General features: G+C 40.3%; 1 protein-coding gene across 1 annotated transcript in view; it reads left to right on the top strand.

Annotated features, from left to right (window-relative positions):
- LOC109930871 (protein kinase C epsilon type) overlaps window positions 1-20,359 on the top strand; it is a 229,968-nt gene that overhangs the window by 21,560 nt on the left and 188,049 nt on the right. Inside the window, exons 4-5 of the mRNA XM_048601242.1 lie at window positions 1,728-1,813; window positions 4,309-4,438. Coding sequence (XP_048457199.1) covers window positions 1,728-1,813; window positions 4,309-4,438 — 216 coding nt within the window. The remainder of the gene's footprint in view (window positions 1-1,727; window positions 1,814-4,308; window positions 4,439-20,359) is intronic.

Here is a 20,359-nt window from a genome sequence, read left to right as displayed (position 1 = left end):
GCTGTCATGAAGGAAATTCTTAACTGTTTTGTGCAGTTTGTGAAGGCCTAACATTTTGGGTCTGCCGGCAAAAAAGTAACCCCCTGAAGTGGTCTGTTGGTAGAGATGGTCATGAACCGCCTCTCATTTTTCTGAGGGGAAAAATCAGCATTCTTACTGCTGTTGGATGCTCTTCCCTGAGGGGAAATCTAGATGTAACACATAACATAAGGTAGGCATCAACTGTTTGATGTTGAGATGAGTTCAAGGTTGAAATATTTGTGGAAATCTTCAAAATGCAACTAGCTACTTATCACTGCTGTTAAGAATCAGCTCAATCGGTCTAATGTGATCGTGCAACACTAATGATAGCCACAGAATACAATATAATCATACAATGAAATCCTACAAATATTTCTAAAATCTATGCAGATGTAAGCTCTTAAAAGCATAAAAGTTATTTAAAATACAAACTACAGTAAAAGGCAACTTATTTTTGATTGTTAAAAATATTTTTAAAAATAGATGAATTCTGTATTTGAGAGCAAATTAACCACTTGACATTAATAAGATTAATGGATTACAGTCACTGTCACACTGGGCAGAGAGGATCTGTTATTGAATGTATCTATTTACAAAAGTCTTGTCAGTCATCCAATTTTTCAATGACAGGCTTGTTTTTTAAGCCTTTTTAATGAATTAAAAAGTAGGTTAGTCGAAAACAGTTTATTCAGCTTTCAGTACTCTCATACAAGTGTCCAATTAGCATATGCGATACTTCTTAAGAGAAAAGAGTGTGTGTTATTGTTTACAGAGAATCAAGAAATCCAGAGACTAGTTAGCAAAGATTATGTTGGCAGACACATTTCACATTTTTGCTTTTGGCTTTGTATATACAACAGATGTTGGAAATTGATCCTAAATCTGAGATGTTGACCAATGTTAATAAAACATTAATTCTCCAGCTTTATAAATGAACTGACATAGCAGCAGACCTCTCTAACTTTACACTTTGGCTACCATTGTATCATTGTACTGTTCTATGTTCTATTGGGAATATTGAACATAACTACCGCTTGTGCATAGTGCTGTGCACCATCCTTCAGTGCCAATGAGCAGACAAACAAAAACATAGATTATTTGACTCTCATCTTGCTCAGGGTGCGTAACATTTGATGGATTTTGAAATTTTTGGGAATATTGAACAAAATTGTAATTATATACATGTACTGTACTTCAATTTAACAAATTGAAATGATGAAGGAACACTGTCAATAAAATAACATCACGTTGAAAAAAAAAGACAAAGTGAATCAGATTTGAATGATCATGGCTAAACTAGGAATAATAAACCAGGTGTTAGAACATCAAGGATACAACTTGGGCTGCATTGACCCACTCATGACATTTGCTCCTTTAAGTAATCTAGAAAATGCCAAATTTCACAGTGCAAACCTTCCGTTCTTGATGGACCAAATTCCATTAGACATATCCAGAGATAGTTGCAATTTTGTCCACAGAATAATAATAATGCTGATTAAGTTTGTCTATTTATTTAGATATTAAAAATAAAAAATACTGAAAAGAGAGCAAGTGTATTGAACCTTTCGTGACAATTTTAGTTGGTGGATTGAATTGCTTATTTTTGGTTTTATGTTGTTGCATTTTCACTTTCTCACCTTGATTAGTACTCGATGAAGTTTAAATCTGACACTGAACTAAAACATTTTATTTATTTGAACTTACAGTCTGTACCTGTGTAGTGCATAAGCGATGTCATGAACTTATCATAACCAAGTGTGCTGGTTTGAAGAAGCAAGAAGCCCAGGATGAGGTATATATTTTGAATTCTGCAATTACATAGAAATGTTGAATATAGGAGCAGGAGGTAGACCACTCTTTGAGCCTGCTCCACCATTCAATATGATCATCCAACTCAGAACCTTGTTCCTGCTTTCTCCCTTTTCCTTTGATCCCTTTAGTGCTAAGAACAATATCCAAATCTTTCATGAAATTCATTAGTGACTTGTGGCAGAGAATTCACCACTCTCTGAGTAAAGAAATTCTTCCTCATCTCTTTCCTACAAGGCCTACTACCCCTTGTCCTTAGACTTTGAACCCTAGTTCAGGACTCCCCTGATATTGGGACCACTCTTCCTGCATCTATCCATCTTATCCTGTTAGACTTTTATAGGTTTCTATGAGATTCCCCCTTCTTCTTTTACACTCTAGTGAATATAGTCCAAACTGATTCAGTTTCTCCCTGAACATTAGTCCTGCCATCGCAGGAATCAGTCCGGGTAAACCTTCTTTGACTTCCCTAATAGCCAGAGCATCCTTCCTCAGATAAGGAGACCAAACTGCACACAATACTCCAGATGTCATCTTACCCTGCACAATTTCAGCAAGATATTCCTGCTCCTGTACTTGAATCCTCTTGTCAAGAAGGTCAGCATACCATTCGCCTTTGTCACCACCTGCTGCACCTGCATGTTTACCTTTAGTGCCTGGTGTATGAGGATACCTAGATCTCATTGCACCCCGCACCCCCCTCCTTTCCCAAGCTGTCACGATTCTAATGATAATATTCCTGCCTGGTTTTTGCTACCAAAGTGGATAACCTCACATTTATCCATATCATGATGCATTTGCCATGTATTTGATGCCGAACATAACTTGTCCAAATCACATTGAACATTGTTTCCTATTAAGCTCTCATCTTTCTCAACCTGTCTGTAGCCTTTGACACAGTTGATCATGCAATCCTTCTCCAACACCTCCAAACCATTTTCTGTTTGGGTGGGTCTGCCTTGTGCTATTGCTACCCTTATACCATACCCTGTAAATGATCTGCAATGACTTCTATTTCTGCTCCTGTCCTGTTACCTCTGCTACCTCCAAAGAATCTTTATTAGACTCATTTTCTCTTTCCCATCTACATGCTACACCCTTGGTGATGTCATCTGAAAACAGGTCGATTTCCTCATGTATGGTGAGACACGTACTCTCCCTCACCACGAACACTCCCCTTGCTGCACTGAACTCGTCCAACTGCTTTTCTAACATCCAGTACTGGATTAGCATAAGTTTTCACCAACTAAATGTTTTGGGAGATCGAAACCACTGTCCTTGATCCTTGCCAAAAACACTATTCCCAAGCCACTGACTCCAGCCCTCTTCATGAAACTGTCTTGGGGCAGAACCAGATTGTTTACAACTTTGGTGCCATATTCAACCATGAGTTGAGCTTTCAACCACATATCCACACCATCGTGATGCCTACTTTCACCTTTTTTATATTTCCTAATTTCACCTCCCTCTCAGCTCAACTGCTGCTGAAACCCTCATCCATGCCTTTGTTTCCTCTTGCTTTAACTGATCAAATACCCTCCTGGTCGGCTGCCCATTTTCTATTCTTTGTAAGTTTGATGGTGGCCCAAAGTAAGTACGTATTCTAACCCACTACTTCTTTTAATCTGTCAGTCTTATGCTTCCTGCCTTGCATTGGCTTCTGGCTAAGCACCCCGTTCAATTTTTAAATTCTCATCCATTTTTTCAAATTTTTCTGTGGTATCTCTCCTCCAATCTCTGTAATGTCTTCTGCTGACATAATATTTCCAGATATCTGAGCTCCTCTAATTCAGGTTTCTTGACTATTCCCAATTCTGATCGCACTAAATTTGTAAAAAAAACCTTCAGATGCCCGTGAGCTAAGTGCAGGAAATTCCTCCAAAAACCTCTCTGTTTTCCTACCTCTATTTTTTCCCATGTAGTGCTCCTTAAAAATACCCTCTTTGATTCAGCTTTTGGCCATTTATCCACATATTATTATGGGGCTCAGTGTTATATTTTGTTTACTAATGCTCCTTGGAAATACCTGGGGATGTCTTATCACACAATAAGTGTACCATGTAAATAAATATTGTTGTTGTAACGAGATCGAATGGAGAACAGCCACATTTTGGTGAGGTTGGGAACAAGAGGAATAGATTTTTGCTACATTGTCAACAGCATGATGACATTATTGGTTTAGAAGCCATGTTGGTCTCACTAACTTGTTTTGGCCTTGGTCTATTTGATGCAGTAAATGATAGAATAAAAATAGCTGAGTAGTGAACCTATTGATGTTGCATAAAATTCAAGCCAAGTTAACTAAAGGTGCATCAGAGTGTATCTTTTTCCATTACTTCAGTTGCTCTTATACTATCAGTCATTGACTCTGGAAAGCATAATTCTGTTTTAGCCCAGTGCTTCCCATGTCTGTTTTTTTGTGCAAGTGTCTGAAACCAATTCAGAAACATTGGCTCATATGCATCTTTTTCTGTGCAGGTGGGCTCCCAGCGCTTCAGTGTTAACATGCCTCATAAGTTTAGCATTCATAATTTCAAAGTGCCCACATTCTGTGATCACTGTGGCTCTTTGCTGTGGGGTCTGATGAAACAGGGGTTACAATGTAAAGGTAAGAAATCCATTCTCCTTCTTTTAGTGAGTTACAAAGGTGTAGAAAGTGTCAACGATTGTTCATTTTGATTATGTAATGATATTTTAACGTAATAACATTTTAACCAACAATATCTGCTGATGGAAGAAAAGGTCAGTGAGCCTGTAGAAAGAAAGACTTTCATTTATATAGAGCCATTCACACCCTGAATGCACAATTTTCTTTTAAGTTTTTAAGTGCAGCCACAGTGGCAAGGCAGAACTGTGCAAACCAAATTCCATACAGCAAGTTCCATTGAGCAGCGATATGAAAATGACCAGATATAATGTTTTTTGTGGTGTCGTCCTGGGCATTGGGGAGAAATCCCTTCAGTTCTTTTGAACTAGTGCCATGGGATCTTTTATGATTAACTGAGAGATGGGACCCCAGTTTAACAAAAAGGCAGATTTGTATTTCCGTTACATCTGGCTTTCAGAGCTTCATGACAGATGGTATTTCTCATGCCGTCTGAGGATGTCAAATTGGATTTAAAAGCATAAAAGAAATTCAAGCCCATCAATGCAAGGGCTCACTCTCCTTGACCAGAACTAGGCACTAATTCAGAATCATGGTGGAAAACAAAGATTGACCCCAAATTCTTTACAACTTGTTTTCAACAGTCTCTTTAAAACCATCTTCTCCACTCACCCCGAACACCTCCAATAAGAATTCTTTACCAGGAAGGTTAAGATCACCATTTCAGCTGCCTCTGCCTAGTCCCTTCCTTGGACTTTCTTTGCCTGGATTCTTGAACCTGTGTCATCTTCAATTTCTATCCTAATTGCTGTCATGGCTTTTCAAATCTTACCTTGTCCATAAAGCCCATGATTTGTTCTTTTGATGCCATTCTCACTATATTTCTTATTTCCCAACTTCCCTTCCTGGTTGATACTTTAGTTGATATTGTGATCACTTAGTTCTCCTTAGGTGTAGTTGACCTCTCTTTCAAATCTGACACCACCAAACCCCTTCTCAAAAAAATTCACCTCTGGCTCCATGGGGTTTTGCAACTGGCTAGTGTCCAATCTCGCCTTCCTCTCTAAAACTTGTGAATGCGTTATCATCTTCTCAACTTGTGCATCTTTTTCCTGCAACTTCATATTTTAAACTTTTAAGTCAGGTTTCTGTCCTGCCACAGCATTGAAAATGCCCACATAAAAGTTCTAAGTGGCATCCTCTGTGACAGTAACCCAGGAGTATTATCTCTGAAATCTTTGACATGGTTGAGTCCACAATCTTCTCCATTGTGCACTTCAGTGGGATTGCCCTTGGTGAGTTCAAATCACCCCAGATGATTGTAGTCAGGGTATATGTAGCAATTGCTTCTTTTTACACTTTTTCATCATTATCTGCAGTCTCCCAAAGAGAGTCCTTGTTCCTGATCTTTCTTATCTATATGCAACCCTTTGGCAATATCATGCAAGGATGTGGAGTCGGCTGTCACGCAGACATTGGCAAAACTGAATGTTAAAACAGTTGTTTTAACCATTCCAGTGCCTCTGAGTTGTCAAACTGCTTGCCTGGTATCTACTTGTAAATGAACCACAATTCCCTTCAGTTAAACATTCCAAATGAAGCAGTCATAAAATAAACAATATTTTGCAAAAACATTTGGGTCAATGACTTTTAATCAGTCTAAAGAAACTTAAGAGATACAACAAGGTTTAATGTAAATACACAGCTGGGAAAAGAGAGTCAAGAGGAAAGACAAGAAAAGAGAAACTCAAGGGTAGTTAACCGAGATGACGGTTCAAGACACTAGCCAGTACCAGATACTTGGTGGGCCTGATTATGAATGTCTGGCTGACCTCTAAGAATGGATAATCCACCTAGATCCCAGCAAGTAATGTCAATGCAACTGTAGGCAGGAGGGAAAGCTTTGTTTGAATATAAGACATGGAACAGTACAGCACAGTACAGGTCCTTCGGCCCACGATGTTGTGCCGACCTATTATCCTACTCTAAGATCAAACTATCCTGCATACCCTTCATTTTACTATCATTCATGTGCCTATCCAAGAGTCGTTTAAATGTCCGTAATGTATCTGACTCTACTACCACCGCTGGCAATGCACTCCACGCACCCACCACTCTCTGTGTAAAGAACCTACCTCTGACATCTCCCCATACCTTCCTACAATCACCTTAAAATTATGCCCCCTTGTGATAGTCATTTCCGCCCTGGGAAAAGTCTCTGGCTATCCACTCTATCTACGTCACTCCTCATCTTGTACACAAAAAAAAGGGTTTGATTAGCTATTTTATTATCTTCTGATAACCCTTTCTTTTGAAGAGGTTTTTTCACTGCCTTTTAAGATTGAGGGTTGGAAGTGAATGTAAACTTCTGACATTGACGCAATGAATAGTGTATGAAATGATTGATTGATGAGAAGGTAAGAGGCCTGATGTGGTTCAGTGGGAATACTGAATATTCCTTTTGATTGATGACCTGGTGCTAGCTTCCCCACGAATCATGACTCTTCTGAAAAGTGTTGAATGTGTCAGCTTACTGAAGGGGCCTGACTTCAATAAAATTATAGGGTGGTGGTTAAAGTGTTCACACCCTCCACATAGAATCTGCGAGGTCTGGAGAACTATGTCTGGGCTGGCTACCAATACCCTTATTTCATGTCAATGAGTATTTCTGAAAATGGGAACGCGGGCCGGAGTCCCAGAATTGGTCCCACATGCCACTTCTAAGTGCATCCCACATTGGCCCAATTTGGTGAAAATCAATAACATAAGACCATTAAAACAATAAGATATAGGAACAGGAGTAAACCATTCGGTCCCTCAAGCCTGCTCCACCATTCAGTATGATCATGACTGATCTGACATTCCTCACATCAACTTTCCCACCCTTTGCTCTTAATTCTCGATTTCCCCTAATGATCAAGCATCTATCTATCTCACCTTTAAGTATACATGACTCTACTTCTGCAACTCTCTGTTCCAGGAATTCCAAAGACACTAAACTCTTTGAGAGAAGAAATTCCTCCTTTTTTCAGTCTTATATTGTTGCCCCTTTATCCTGAGACTAGAATTAGCATTAGGTTTCATTGCCACATGTACTCAACTACAGGGATACATGGGTACAGTGAAAAGTGTACAAAGTCTCCATTTCCTGTGCCACTATGCCCTCTGGGGTCAGACTGTCCCATGAGGGGAAACATTCCGTCAGCATTTACCCTGCTAGGCCCCTTAAGAAACCTATGTGTTTCAATGAGGTCACCTCTCATTCTTCTCAACTCCAGTGACTGGAATCCCAACCTGATTAGCCTTTGTTCATAAGATATTCCTTCATACCAGGGATCATCCTAGTGAACCTTCTGTGAATTGCCTCCAATGATATGATATCTTTCCTTAAATGAGGGGACCAAAATTGCTCACAGTACTCCAGATGTGGTCTCCCTTGCACCTTGTACAGTTGTAGTAAGTCTTCTTTACTCTTATACTCCAACCACTTTGAAATAAGGGCCAACCTTCCATTAGCCTTCCTGATTACCAGCTGCACCTGTGTCCCAGCTTTATTTTTCATGTACAAGTACCCCCAAGCCCCTTTGTGATGCAGCTTTCTACAACTTTATTTTTCATTTGAATAGTATTCTGTTCTTTTGTTCTCCCTTCCAAAATGAACAACTTTGTATTTGCCCACATTATACTCCATTTGACAACTTTTTGCCCACTTACTTAACCAATCAGTATCTCTCTATAAACTGTTTGTTTCCCTCTCACAACCTGTCTTTCCAGGATTTCAATGTCATCTTCAAGTTTGGCTACATTACATTCACTTCCTTCCATTGATCCCTGTGGAACCATACTGGTGATGGGTCACCAACCTGAAAAAGAACCGCTTATCCCCACTCACTGTTTCCTGCCCATTAGCCAATTATCTATCCATGCCAATATACCACCTCCAACACCGGGGTTGTTCTCATATGACTTTTGTGAGGTACCTTGTCGAATGCCTTCTAGAAGTTAAAATACACCACATCCACTGGTTCCCCTCTATCCGCTCTGGTTGAGACTTCCTCCAAAACCTTTAATAAATTAGTCAGGCACGATTTCCCTTTCATGAAGCCACACTGACCATTTTGATCAGATTATGATTTTCCAAATGTTCTGCTATTATGTTCTTAATAACTGATTACCTTCACTGCAATTTCAGGGGAGGTGATGGCGTAGTGGTATTATCACTGGACTGTTAATCCAGAGCACAAGATAATGTTCTGGGGACCTGGGTTTGAATCCCACCATGCAGATGGTGGAATTTGAATTCAATAAATAACTGGAATTAAGAGTCTAATGAAGACCACAAATCCATTGTCGATTGTCGGGGAAAAACCCATCTGGTTCACTAATGCCCTTTAGGGAAGGAAACTGCCATCCTTACCTGGTCTGGCCTACATGTGACTCCAAACCCATAGCAATGTGGTTGACTATTAACTGCCCTCTGGACAATTAGGAATGGGCAATAAACGCTGTGTGGCCAGCGTCTCCCTCATCCCATGAATGAATAAAGAATAAAAGAACCCAGCCATTGCTTCTAGCTGAAAAAGACTCCTAAATCTTGTTTCTGATTCAACCTAAGCTGAAATGCTGACTCAATATATTCTCCATCACAAATATCATCCATCTCTACCTCCTTAATATTGTCTGCCTGTCCTCCTACCTCAAATGTCAGTAATTTTAATCTTTTGTCACTTGCAAATTTAACTCTTCCAAACTTCTTCTCCTTAGCCTCCTATTATCCACCCCCTGTAAACATTAGCACATGCTAAATGCTGCTAGCCATATCCTAAACTATGGCAGGTCAAGCTCAAACATTATCCTTGTGAACATGACCTGCATTGTCTCTTGACACGGCCAATACAATCAATTTAAGATCTCAGTTGTGGTGTTTATATCCCTACAGTCTATTGCTGCTTCCTATCTTTAGCCTCCTATGGCCCAATGTACCAAAATTTCTATAGGTCTGATTTTTTTTTTTGCAAGCACCCCCATCTCACTTCCCTTAACACAGCCGTATAAATATCAAGTTGAAATTGATGTTGTAAACTGCAAAGGGAAAACATTAGAAGATGACTTTTTTGCAGTGACACAGAGGCTTGTTTTCCTGCAGGTGGCAGTGTATGACACTATTAACTTGCCTGGTGAATGGTTTCCTTTTGTAGAGAAAGGTGCTTCAGAATAAACCTAATATTTGCAGATTTGAACACAGAACTAGAACTGAATGCAGTATTCCAAAAGTGGTTAGGCAATAATACCACTAAGTCATTACACTCCTCTGACTGAGCCCCTGTCCCTTGATTCCGTCAGATTCTAAGAATCTGTAGATCATAACCATGAATATACTCAGTGATTGAGCATTTTCATCCCTCGATGGTAGAGAAATTTAAAAAATTCACATGAACTTTGCTTTCAGTTGCTGACCCTTTATCCCAAACCTTAATTCCAGGAAAGGTAAATAATTGACCCTATCCAGTGTTCTCAGAATCTTATTTGTTTCAAAGAGATCACTTCTCCTGAATTTCAGAGAGGGTAGCTGCATTCTATTGTCCTCCAAGACAATTCTGTCATCCCAGGAATCAGTTGAATGAACCCACATTCCAACCCCTTTAAGGCAAACCTAACTTCAGGCATGGAGACCAAAATTGTATGCGTTGTACCGTATTCTGGATATGCTATCATAATTGTTATTACTAGAATATGGGAAAACTGTCACTTTGGTCACTGTGGTAACTGAAACAGCTGTGTAAGCTTTTAAATCCATCATCAGTTCTCCTGGGGAACAAGGGAAGTATCAGCTGTCATCTGGACAGGAACAGAAACAAATAAAACAGAAAGTAAAAATTAGACTCATTGACATCTTCCCCCTGGTGATTGTATATTGCAGTGTAAAACTAATTTAGTTATCACTTCAGTCAGACTGGTGTCATTGGCAGTTGCCCACTACAGAGCTCAAACATGTCCCTTCCTCATTCCCAATCCATCCTTCATTATAGTGTATAATGGTGCTGTAACCCAGTGCCACACCATGTTATCGATATGTGTAATTTTCATGTTACGTTACCAGTGTGACATATCTCAGGAATTCTACAAAATTCCCCTTGAATATGTTGTCCCTGCTGATCTATTTAACGAGTTAAAAACTAAAGGAGTATTGAAAAGCAAATACCCTGAACCATGTACAGCACCTGCCATTGGATTTGTCGTTGATCAAAGTGGGTTATAGAATTTATGTCACATTTTAGAGATGAAAGAATCCAGCATTTTTTTAACTCATCAATTTGGTCACTTGCTTTGCCACTTTTCTGCGATAAATCTTTTGGAAAATAGCACAGCAATATACAGAATTTAAGATTGTGTCTAATGCTGACTTTGAGTGTTACATTTATTTTTCAGTGAATAGATGTAATTTTTCACATAAGGCTTGACCTTGGTGATTCAAATTTTCCCTTTGCTATTTACTTCAAACATTAAAGTATTTCTTCATTAATAACATTAATAAATCAAGAAATATGTTCCTAATACATATACATTTATCTGCATTGATCAATTCAGCATGATACATAAGTCCAAACTGATTCCCCAAAAAACTGGTTTCTATTTGTCTCATCCAACAAGTTTTGATCAATTCCTGGGGCAGGAGTTACCTCCATCACCCTCCCAAAAAAAACTAGCGTGTGAAGAGACCACGGCACCTTGTAAGATGCAGACCTCATGTCAAGTTTGCTGTGGATGCCAGCTTCAGGCTGCATTTACACTGGGATGCAAGCTAATTCTAACCAAAAAATTACACCAGACTGTTACTTGCATTAAGGTGTTCAGAAAAGCTTCACAAAACTAAACAAGTGAGATTTTTGAAAACAATTTGCTGTAGTGTGCTATTGCTGATGGGTACAAAAGTGTCACTCATGATGAAAATGTAGCACTGTTGTTATAATGTTACTTGCATGTAACACCACCAACGAATAGGAAACTTGGCTGTTCTTATGTTTAATGTAGCAATTTTAAATTGGAAGACAACCGTGTCTATCATAAAGATTGGTCACTGAGTGTAAATCTCATTACCCTTAAAAACTATCTCTTTGACAAAGCTTTAAGTCTCCTGTCCTGGGAATTCCTTATTGTCTTGATGTCTAATTTTGTCAGAGAACTCTCCTGTGAAATGCCTTGGAACATTTTACTGCAGTAAGGGTGCTATGTAAATGCAAGCTATTGTGTCACTGTTGCAAGGATCTTTGGTTATCTTAGGAAGGAAGTAAAACAAGTACGTAGTGTGACTGTAGTACCATTGAAGTCATTCAGTACAATAATGACTGATCGTTTGCCTCAATGCCACTCTCCTGCCCACTCCCTGTGGTGGAGAGCTGACAAAAGCCCCTTGTTGCCTCTTTAAGGGAAGGCCTCTCATATCTTGTTCTGCCCGGGCAATTAACATGCCAGTGGTGGGCCTTTCCCTGGGAACAAGATCTCTCCAGAAGAAATCCCACCTTACAAGAGCTGCTGGCCAACTCGAGGCACTACCTGAGGCCTAGAATCATCCCTGGATCCCAGACCTAGGGTGAGTGGTGGTGGAAGGAGCTGAGGGAGACAGTGTTCAACAGCAAGGGCAAAGCTACCCCAGCTTGCTTGTCATGCTCCCACGATATTCAGTGCCACAGCCTCCACCGCCTTAAGGCTGAGAGTTCACACAATCCTCAGGAAAAGAAATTCACCTCATTTCTGTCCTAAAAGGGTGGCACCTAATTTTAAAACAGCGCCTTGTGGTTCTGGAATGACCCACAGGAAACACATGCTTCCCATCTCCACCTTATCAAGATCATGTACAATTCTATCGAATCACCCCTCATCCTCCTGCAAACCTTAATGGAAACAAGCCCAGCCTGTCTAACCTTCCCTCACTCGACAAACTGTTCATTTCAAATATCAATTTAGTAAACCAACGTTTATTCTCTAACTAAGTAAAAGGTAAGCCCTTGCCTGCCATTTGGTTAGTACAGCGCTGGTGCAATGAGACCATTAGAAGGGAACCAATTGCTCGCTCAAAGGCCTCAATAAACGGTGAAGTGGGAAGGTAGTCCACAGGCCTTCCACCACAGACTTTATCAGAGTGACATTGGGAAGGTGGTACGGTCTCCACTGCCACTAGAGAGACCCTCAAACTACCAAACCCATTATGAAGAGGGCACACAATTCTGCCACAAGAGGCCTGCAATTTATCTGTCAGCTTGAATAAGAATGGGACTGTGCCAACATCTCCCAGCAGATGGCAGTAACATGAAACACAATCAAACGTGCAGATTTTTCAACCAGTAATTTTCAAGGTCATGAATGTAAAAGAGATTTGTTACATTGAGCTGCTGTTTATAGCTGAGCATATAAATGACAGGCAGGCAGTAAAGAAGAAAGAGGAGAAAGTAAGTGTGTCACAGGAGACGCTTAATCTTTTTTTTAACTAATGAACAATGGTATTGAATTTACAGCTTGTTAAAATACCAGGAAAAGACAGAGGTAGAATGGGAGTGGAATGATCATCAAAATAAAGCTGTTAACTAAATGAAGATCTGCCATTACATTTATAGGATAGAACAAACAATAATACAAAACAAATGAACTGATATGGGATAACAATAGAAAATGAGGTGGCAGAAGCCAAGTGTACGAACAGTAGCAGCAATTATGAAAACAAAGTGATTATTGGATTCTGATGACATTGAGCAACTCGATGAAAAGTGGGCTGGAGAACTATTGAGGCATATAAGAGAGTCTGAAATCTATTACAATACAATGTAGCATTTGAGTATTTTGGGCAGAGCAAAACCAACCAGAAAGAAGGGACAAAAATGTAACTTGTTCAGTGTGGCTGCTGTCTAACATAGCACTCAAATACTAGAATGAAGGTCACATTAGACTTGCTTAGTCATATGCCATTTGAGTGAGGTCTTTTAAAATGGCTCCCATTGCCTCCATGTGAGTGTTATACGTATTCAGAATCGTCCTTTTTGCAAGAGGACCCTAAAGATCTAAGCCCGCAGGCTCAGGAGCTGGAAGCTGACTTCTTTCGAGCATCTGCTCCACCATGTGAGAACGCATTTTTCACCTCTCGAATCTTCAGTCTTCCTTCTGTGTTCTGTCACCAAATGAAAAAAACTTCCTTGGAACTATTGACAGTCTGCTGGGTAGATTTATCTGGGCTGGTGAGTGAGTGAGAAAGGGCGAATTAAGGAGTACCGAGGATGTGGTTGCTTGAGCAGAGATGGAAGGTCAATCTGTTCTTTCTGTCCTCTCTTCCTCCTCAATAGGATCTTGCCTTGGATCATGTAGAGAAAATGGAAATGAGAATACATTCCCAAAAGTTCCTCTGCAGCCTTTTGGAAAACAGGAACAGCTGTACCCCATTCAGTCCTTCTGTTCATCGTTCTGTCACAGAGTCATAGAGTTGTACAGCACAGAAACAGGTCCAACTCGTCTATGCCAACCAAATATCCTAAATTAATCTAGTCCCATTTGCCAGCATTTGGCCCATATCCATCTAAACTCTTCCTATTCATGTATCTGTCCAGATGTCTTTCAAATGTTGTAATTGGTCTGATACCTTAGAGACTTTTAAGCGACTCTTGGATAGGCACATGGAGGATAGTGAAATGTTGGGTATGCAGGATAGTTTGATCTTAGTAGGATAATAGGTCGGCAGAACATCGTGGGCCGAAGGACCTGTACTGTGCTGTACTGTACTATGTTCTATGTACCAGCCTCCACCACTTCTTCTGGCAGCTCATTCCATATATTCACTACCCTCTGCCTGAAAAAGTTGCCCCTTGGGTCCCTTTTAAATCTTTCCCCACTCACCTTAAACCTATGTCCTCTAGTTTGGGACTCCCCTGCCCTGGGGACAAGAATTTGGCTATTCACCCTATCCATGCCATTCAGGATTTAAAAATCTCTATAAAGTCACCCTACAGTGTCCGACACTCCAGGGAAAATAGTCCCAGCCTACTCAGCCTCTCCCTACATCTCAAAGCCTCCAACCCTGGCAACATTCTTGTATATCTTCTTTGAATCCTTTCAAACTTAACAACATCTTTCCTATTGTGGATAGCCCAGATTCGCACGCAACAGTAACTAATGTCCTGTACAGCCGCAACATGACCTCCCAACTGCTATACTCAATGCACTGACCAATAAAGGTAAACATACCAAATGCCTTTTTCACTACCCTCTCTACCCATGACTCCACCTTCAAGAAACTATGAACCTGCACTCCAAGGTCTTTTTGCTTGGCAACAACCCCCACGGCCCTACCATTAAGTATACCAGTCCTGATATGCCTTACCAAAACGCAGCACTTCACACTTACCTAAATTAAACTCCATCTGCCACTCCTTGGCCCATCAGTCTCGAAAAGTTAAATTATCCTCGCAGTTAGAACTCTTATTTTAGATTTCTCCTACCCTTAGTGTGTTCAAAATGCTTCCAGATTTCACTCCTAAATGGTTTAACTCTGATTTTAAGATTATTGCTGCTTCTTCTGGATCTTCCCACTGGAGGAGATTGCACACTTGTAGCAATTGTTTCAATTCCCTTTATCATCTTGAGCATTTTGATCAGCTGTCAGCCTGTCAAACTTCAGAGAAGACAATGCAAGTTAATCCAATCTGTCCAAAAAATGGTACCCTTCTGGTGATTCTGCAATGTACCCACCCGAAAGTCAGTCTTCCTGAGGAATGATGGCCAGAGCTGAATGCAGTACTCCGTGTACTGTCTCTTTGAAGCATCCTTATTTTTCTTTCCAAAGGCATCTGTGCAAGAGGTTAATAGGCAAGACAAGGACTCCTGGAGATTAAAGCATTGGCTAACATGCAGGAAGTAGAATGGACATAAACAGAGCATTTTCACTTTGGCAGGCAAAGAATAGTGGAGTTTGACAAGGATTGGGTCTGGGACCTGTTTACAGTCTGCAGCTCCAGGCTTCCCCACTACTCTGGCTTGAAAGAGAGTGAGTGAACCTGCTGTAGAAAGCATCAGCTTCTCTACAGCCATTTAAAGTAGACTCGAGGCAGGGCATCTGCTGTCCCTCCTTCTCCCCCAAGGGATAGAAGGCCTCACTCCAGTGAACTGCCAGTTATTCAGGTATGTCTATAGCGTCAGATCAGGATTCGGGTAAGTGCTTGTGGGTTTCATTGCGCAAGCTCCATTGACAGGGTCCTAAGAGGTGTGGGGCTAGGTTTGAGATCCTTATAGGGAGGGGAACATGGGGGAGTATATTCAGTGGACTGAGGGCCCGTGAAGGAGTGACCCTCACGTTCACCGCCTGCCAGGCTGGTCACTTGGCATGGGACCCTTCCCAGTTCAGTTAAGCCCTCCAGCAGTGGGATGAGGCCTTTGAGTGGGTATTCATTTTGCTCCTAATGCTGCCTGATACCAACCTCATCACTGACATCATTGTCGGTACAGGGATGGACTGGTAGTTGGTTATCATGCTGTCTGATGTAATGAGTCCTCCCCCCCTCAAACACTAGAGGGCTAGTTTCATGGAGACCACCAACAAGGCCAGAGCCTCACAGACATTTCAAGCCACTGCCTTCTAGAAGAGCAAAGATAGGAGAAGGCATGTCAGCAGCTGTTAAGAATGAGCAGAAGTTTTTATTTGAACAGTTTGACAAAAATGTTCTAACAGGGATGTAAAGAAAGGAACAGTGTGTATGAGGGAGAACTCCTTATACACGGCACATTCTGAGGGCCAGTATCTTTTAAATGACACAGGATGGACAAGAGTCTCCACGGTTCTGAATTCACCGATAGCAGTGATCATTAAGAACGGGATATAAAGAGACTGCAAGGCAGAAACATCAGATCAGGTAGCTTATCTCAGCTACCCTGGTCAGGCCATTAATCTTCTTCCTCAAAGTAGGCTTCTGTTCCTCCAGAAAATGCATATATGACTGGCTTCCTGCCCTTGACCTCAGTTGACCCTCTTTGTTTTTTCCCGATGTTCCTCCCCTCTCTCAGCATCTGAGAAAGTGCCCACTAAATTTGCATGATACTTTAAATTAGCAGACCCAAACATTTACAGTAAGGACCGTGTCACAAGTCACAGTGAGTGGAAGGTCTCTTGCTTTGCCTCACTTCTGGCAGCACAGTAGCACCTTGAATTTTATGTTCTCTAGCTTCTTGCATTGTGTACATTCCTTTTAAGTACTTGAATCAATTCACCTCTAGGTTTCTGGCCATTCACTCAGTAATAAACCTGAGACATTAAACGAACAATGTTAAACTCTCAAGCAGCCAACCAATAAGGTGAGAGCTATTCAATTTTGAGCTCCATGCCTATGCAGTCAGCGTGTTATTTATTTCCTGAATGGACAGCCCATTATAACTCATGCAGTCTTGCTAACAAAATATTGAGCACCAAACCATGTATTCAGGGAAAGTGAGTTCATTGCAGTGAGAGAGAGGAGCCAGGGATGTTGGTTGCCTGCTCTACTGTTATTCAGGCTGGAGGATTGTTTCTGTTTCCCCAATTTCTCAAATTTATTTAAACTTTACAATGTTAGAGTCTCTTTCCTCTGAGGGGAATGAACACTCTGTAAATTGCATTGGGGTTCTCCGTGTGACATGGAACCACCATTTTCCTAAATTAAGGAAGGACCCATCTGATTCAGAGCTAGATTATTCAGTGAAGGTCCAGGGGAGCTCTTCAATTCCAGCTTTGCAATTGCCCCGTTTTGTAAGGAGGAGGGAATTAAACCTCTTCCCCTACTTTTTATAATTTAGGAAAACTAAGAATATCCAGTAGGTTATCAGTGTTATTTCTTTAAGCATCCTGAGGTAAATTCAGTCTGGCTTTGGTGTTAGTTCTACCTTGATTACTTCTAATTTAATTACAATGATTCTTTCGTAATCTGAACAAAAATTAATTTGACTTTAGTTCTGTCTGCTTGACAAGGGTTTGATGGTCCTTGCCTTTTCATCATTTAGAATTCTTCCTAAACCTCACTTGAATTTGTTCCATATCATACTTTGCCTCCATTGAAAATGATACAAGATTTCCCAGAGTTAAAATTTAATGCTAGTGCTTAACAATTATTTGGCTTTATTAAGAGTTCCTAACAGTAAACTAACTTTGAGTTTTACAGCCAAATTTCTAAAATAAGGGAATATAAGTTAGTTTCATCTTTTGCATGGAACATGTATCGTATTTCAGAGTTCAGCAAAATTAGAAGTATAAACATCGACCTTGCAGTTAGAGAAAACTGTGTTCCACATCGTGGGCTGTGTGATAGTTGGTATATTGAAATCATGCTCACACACAAAGTCTTCAGATTTCCAAACTAACTTTTGAAGCTTTTAGGCTGTTATTGGGCAATACTCAGTTGTTTATGCAATGACCTGTAGACATTTTGTGGTGTACTTTGAGAGGTCTTCTTAAATGTTTGTGCAATTTCTGTCCGACATCATGTACTAGAGAGAGAATGTACATCTATACTGAATAGCTTCAGTTCTTCCACAGTTCAGTGAAGAACTCACTTATAGATGTGATTTCTTTTCTGAAAAGTTGAATCTCCAAGACACAAAACAGTGTTGGATTGCATTATCTATCGAGAAACAACCATTTGGTTTAGTCTAGTTGCCCACAAGTGTCTAAAAGCAAAATTATGATTATTTGGAAGTAAACTCCTCTCTGGTTGTTGCACCAATTTATCTGAAGATGAAGATGATCCAATGTATTGGAGTAAAATTACAGACCAATTAAAACTCTTTTGATGGATAAAGTCACGTAAAGATGTTGCACAGACTTGTCCCAGATACCCAAATGAATCACACAAATCCTTTGTCAACCTGCACAAGTTTGGAAAAAGGTTTTGTGTGTTTTTGTTGGCAGTATTAACAGGTATATAAGCATTGGTAAAGTGAAAAGACAAGTTCATATTTAAATATGTAGGCGTTTCATCAAATTTGAAAAGTAGAAGATAAATGGATCTTAAAAAAAAACAGCAGAGGAAGAACTATAATGTCCAAAAAAATTTTCTAGAATGATAACAACGATTGAAAATTTCAGTGTGATATATTAGGGGGTGGCATTGTGGCTCAGTGGTTAGTACTGCTGCCTCATTGTGCCAGGGACCTGGGTTCAATCCCAGCCTTGGGCAACTGCCCATGTGGGGTTTGCATATTCTGCCTGTGTGTGCAAGGGTTTCCTCCAGGTGCTCCACTTTCCTCCAACAGTCCAAAGACGTGCAGGTTACATGGGTTGATTATGCTAAATTGCCCACTGGGTCCAGGGATGTGCAAGCTAGGTGGATTAGCCATGGGCACTGCAGGGTTACAGGGATAGAGTAGGGTGGTGAGTCTGGGTCAGATGCTTTTCAGAGGGTTGGTATAGGCTCAATGGGCCAAATGGCCTGCTTCCACAATGTAGGGATTCTATATGAGGACTATCTCAACAAGCAATAAAAAGGCATTTCAAAATTGTGAAAATTATTCAGAAAGTTAAATAAAAGCAAGAAGGAAAATTATAAATGCACAATCTTTAAAATGAGAAAAGTGAGCATTGAGAATACAGACAATGCTGGTGAGGAACAAGTATTTTAGAGGAGATCTGACATAAAGTTTTTAAATCCAGAGAGTGGCAGAAATATGGACCATGTTGCCTGAGAGGATGGTGGAGGCAGATACCCTCATATCATTTATGAAGCATCTGGATGAGCACTTAAAATACCAGGACATAGTAGGCTATGGACCAAGTGCAGGTAATTGGGATTAGTGTAGTTTGGTGGTTGTTGGTCAGGAAAGACATGGCGGGCTGAAGGGCCTGTTCCTATGCTGTCTGACCCTAATGGTTTGTTAGAAGTTGTGAATTCCCACTGTAGAATGACACATCTTTAAACTAGTCAGTCCTTAAAGGTTATTCTCATGCTGCAGGTTGAGCTCCCTTAAGTAAGTGACACTTGTGTAATTCTCAGGGCCTCTTTAATTCAAAGAAGAATCTAAATCTTGTGAGTTTACTTAAGAGCAATCACCCATTTTATATGTTAAATGGTGAACTAATATCTGGATTTATTCTGTTTGATAAGGATTATTTTTAATAGCCTGCCTGTCATATTACCGATGGGCAGTATTCAATACATCCTAAAAGGACTTTGGCAATTGGAGCTGTTACTGTCAGATTGCCCAGTGTCATGATCCTGGCTGGTTCCTCTTTTCCTCACCTAGCCAGTAGTGTGACTTAGAGAGATAGTAGGAACTGCCGATGCTGGAGAATCTGAGATAACACAGTGTAGAGCTGGATGAACACAGCAGGCCAAGCAGCATCAGAGGAGCAGGAAAGCTGAAGTTTCGGGTCGAGACCCTTCTTCAGAAGACTTCACTGGTTTCTTGTTCTCAGATCCCAGAGATCTTGGTAATGCACAGTCTGGACTTGCATGGAAACAATTTCCTATGGACTAGCAAAATGCAACATCGTACATTTTCTGACAAATATGAAAATTAATTTTGTCAAAAATGTCAATTAAAATTATTATAACTTGGTGATTTTTATTGTAAAATGGGCAGGAGTTTAACTTTTCAATTTAGCTGGAAAAGTATGAAAGTGCTTTCTCTGTGCTGATGTGGGCTTGTACTTGTAAATTGCTGAGATTAGAGTTTCAGCTTCTGTGTTGTCAAATGTCCTTATGGATAAGACCAGTTGAAGTAGCATTATTAGGTTTAGTGGGGTTGCTGAGTCTTTCATATATTTATGTTTCTTGCCAAATCACTGACAGCCAAACCTTTACAATCCATGGGAAATTCAAGAAATCAAAGGCAAAGCTTTGATTAAACTTCGCACTAATTGATATTTTAAACTTATAATGACATTGCAGCTTTGCATCTCTTTAATATCTTCAACTGCTTCCT

This window comes from Rhincodon typus, chromosome 9 (genome assembly GCF_021869965.1).
Source record: "Rhincodon typus isolate 14 chromosome 9, sRhiTyp1.1, whole genome shotgun sequence".
In the NCBI taxonomy this organism is placed as follows: Eukaryota; Metazoa; Chordata; class Chondrichthyes; order Orectolobiformes; family Rhincodontidae; genus Rhincodon; species Rhincodon typus.
Note: the sequence above shows the minus strand (reverse complement) of the source record. Positions and strands in the feature narration are given on the sequence as shown.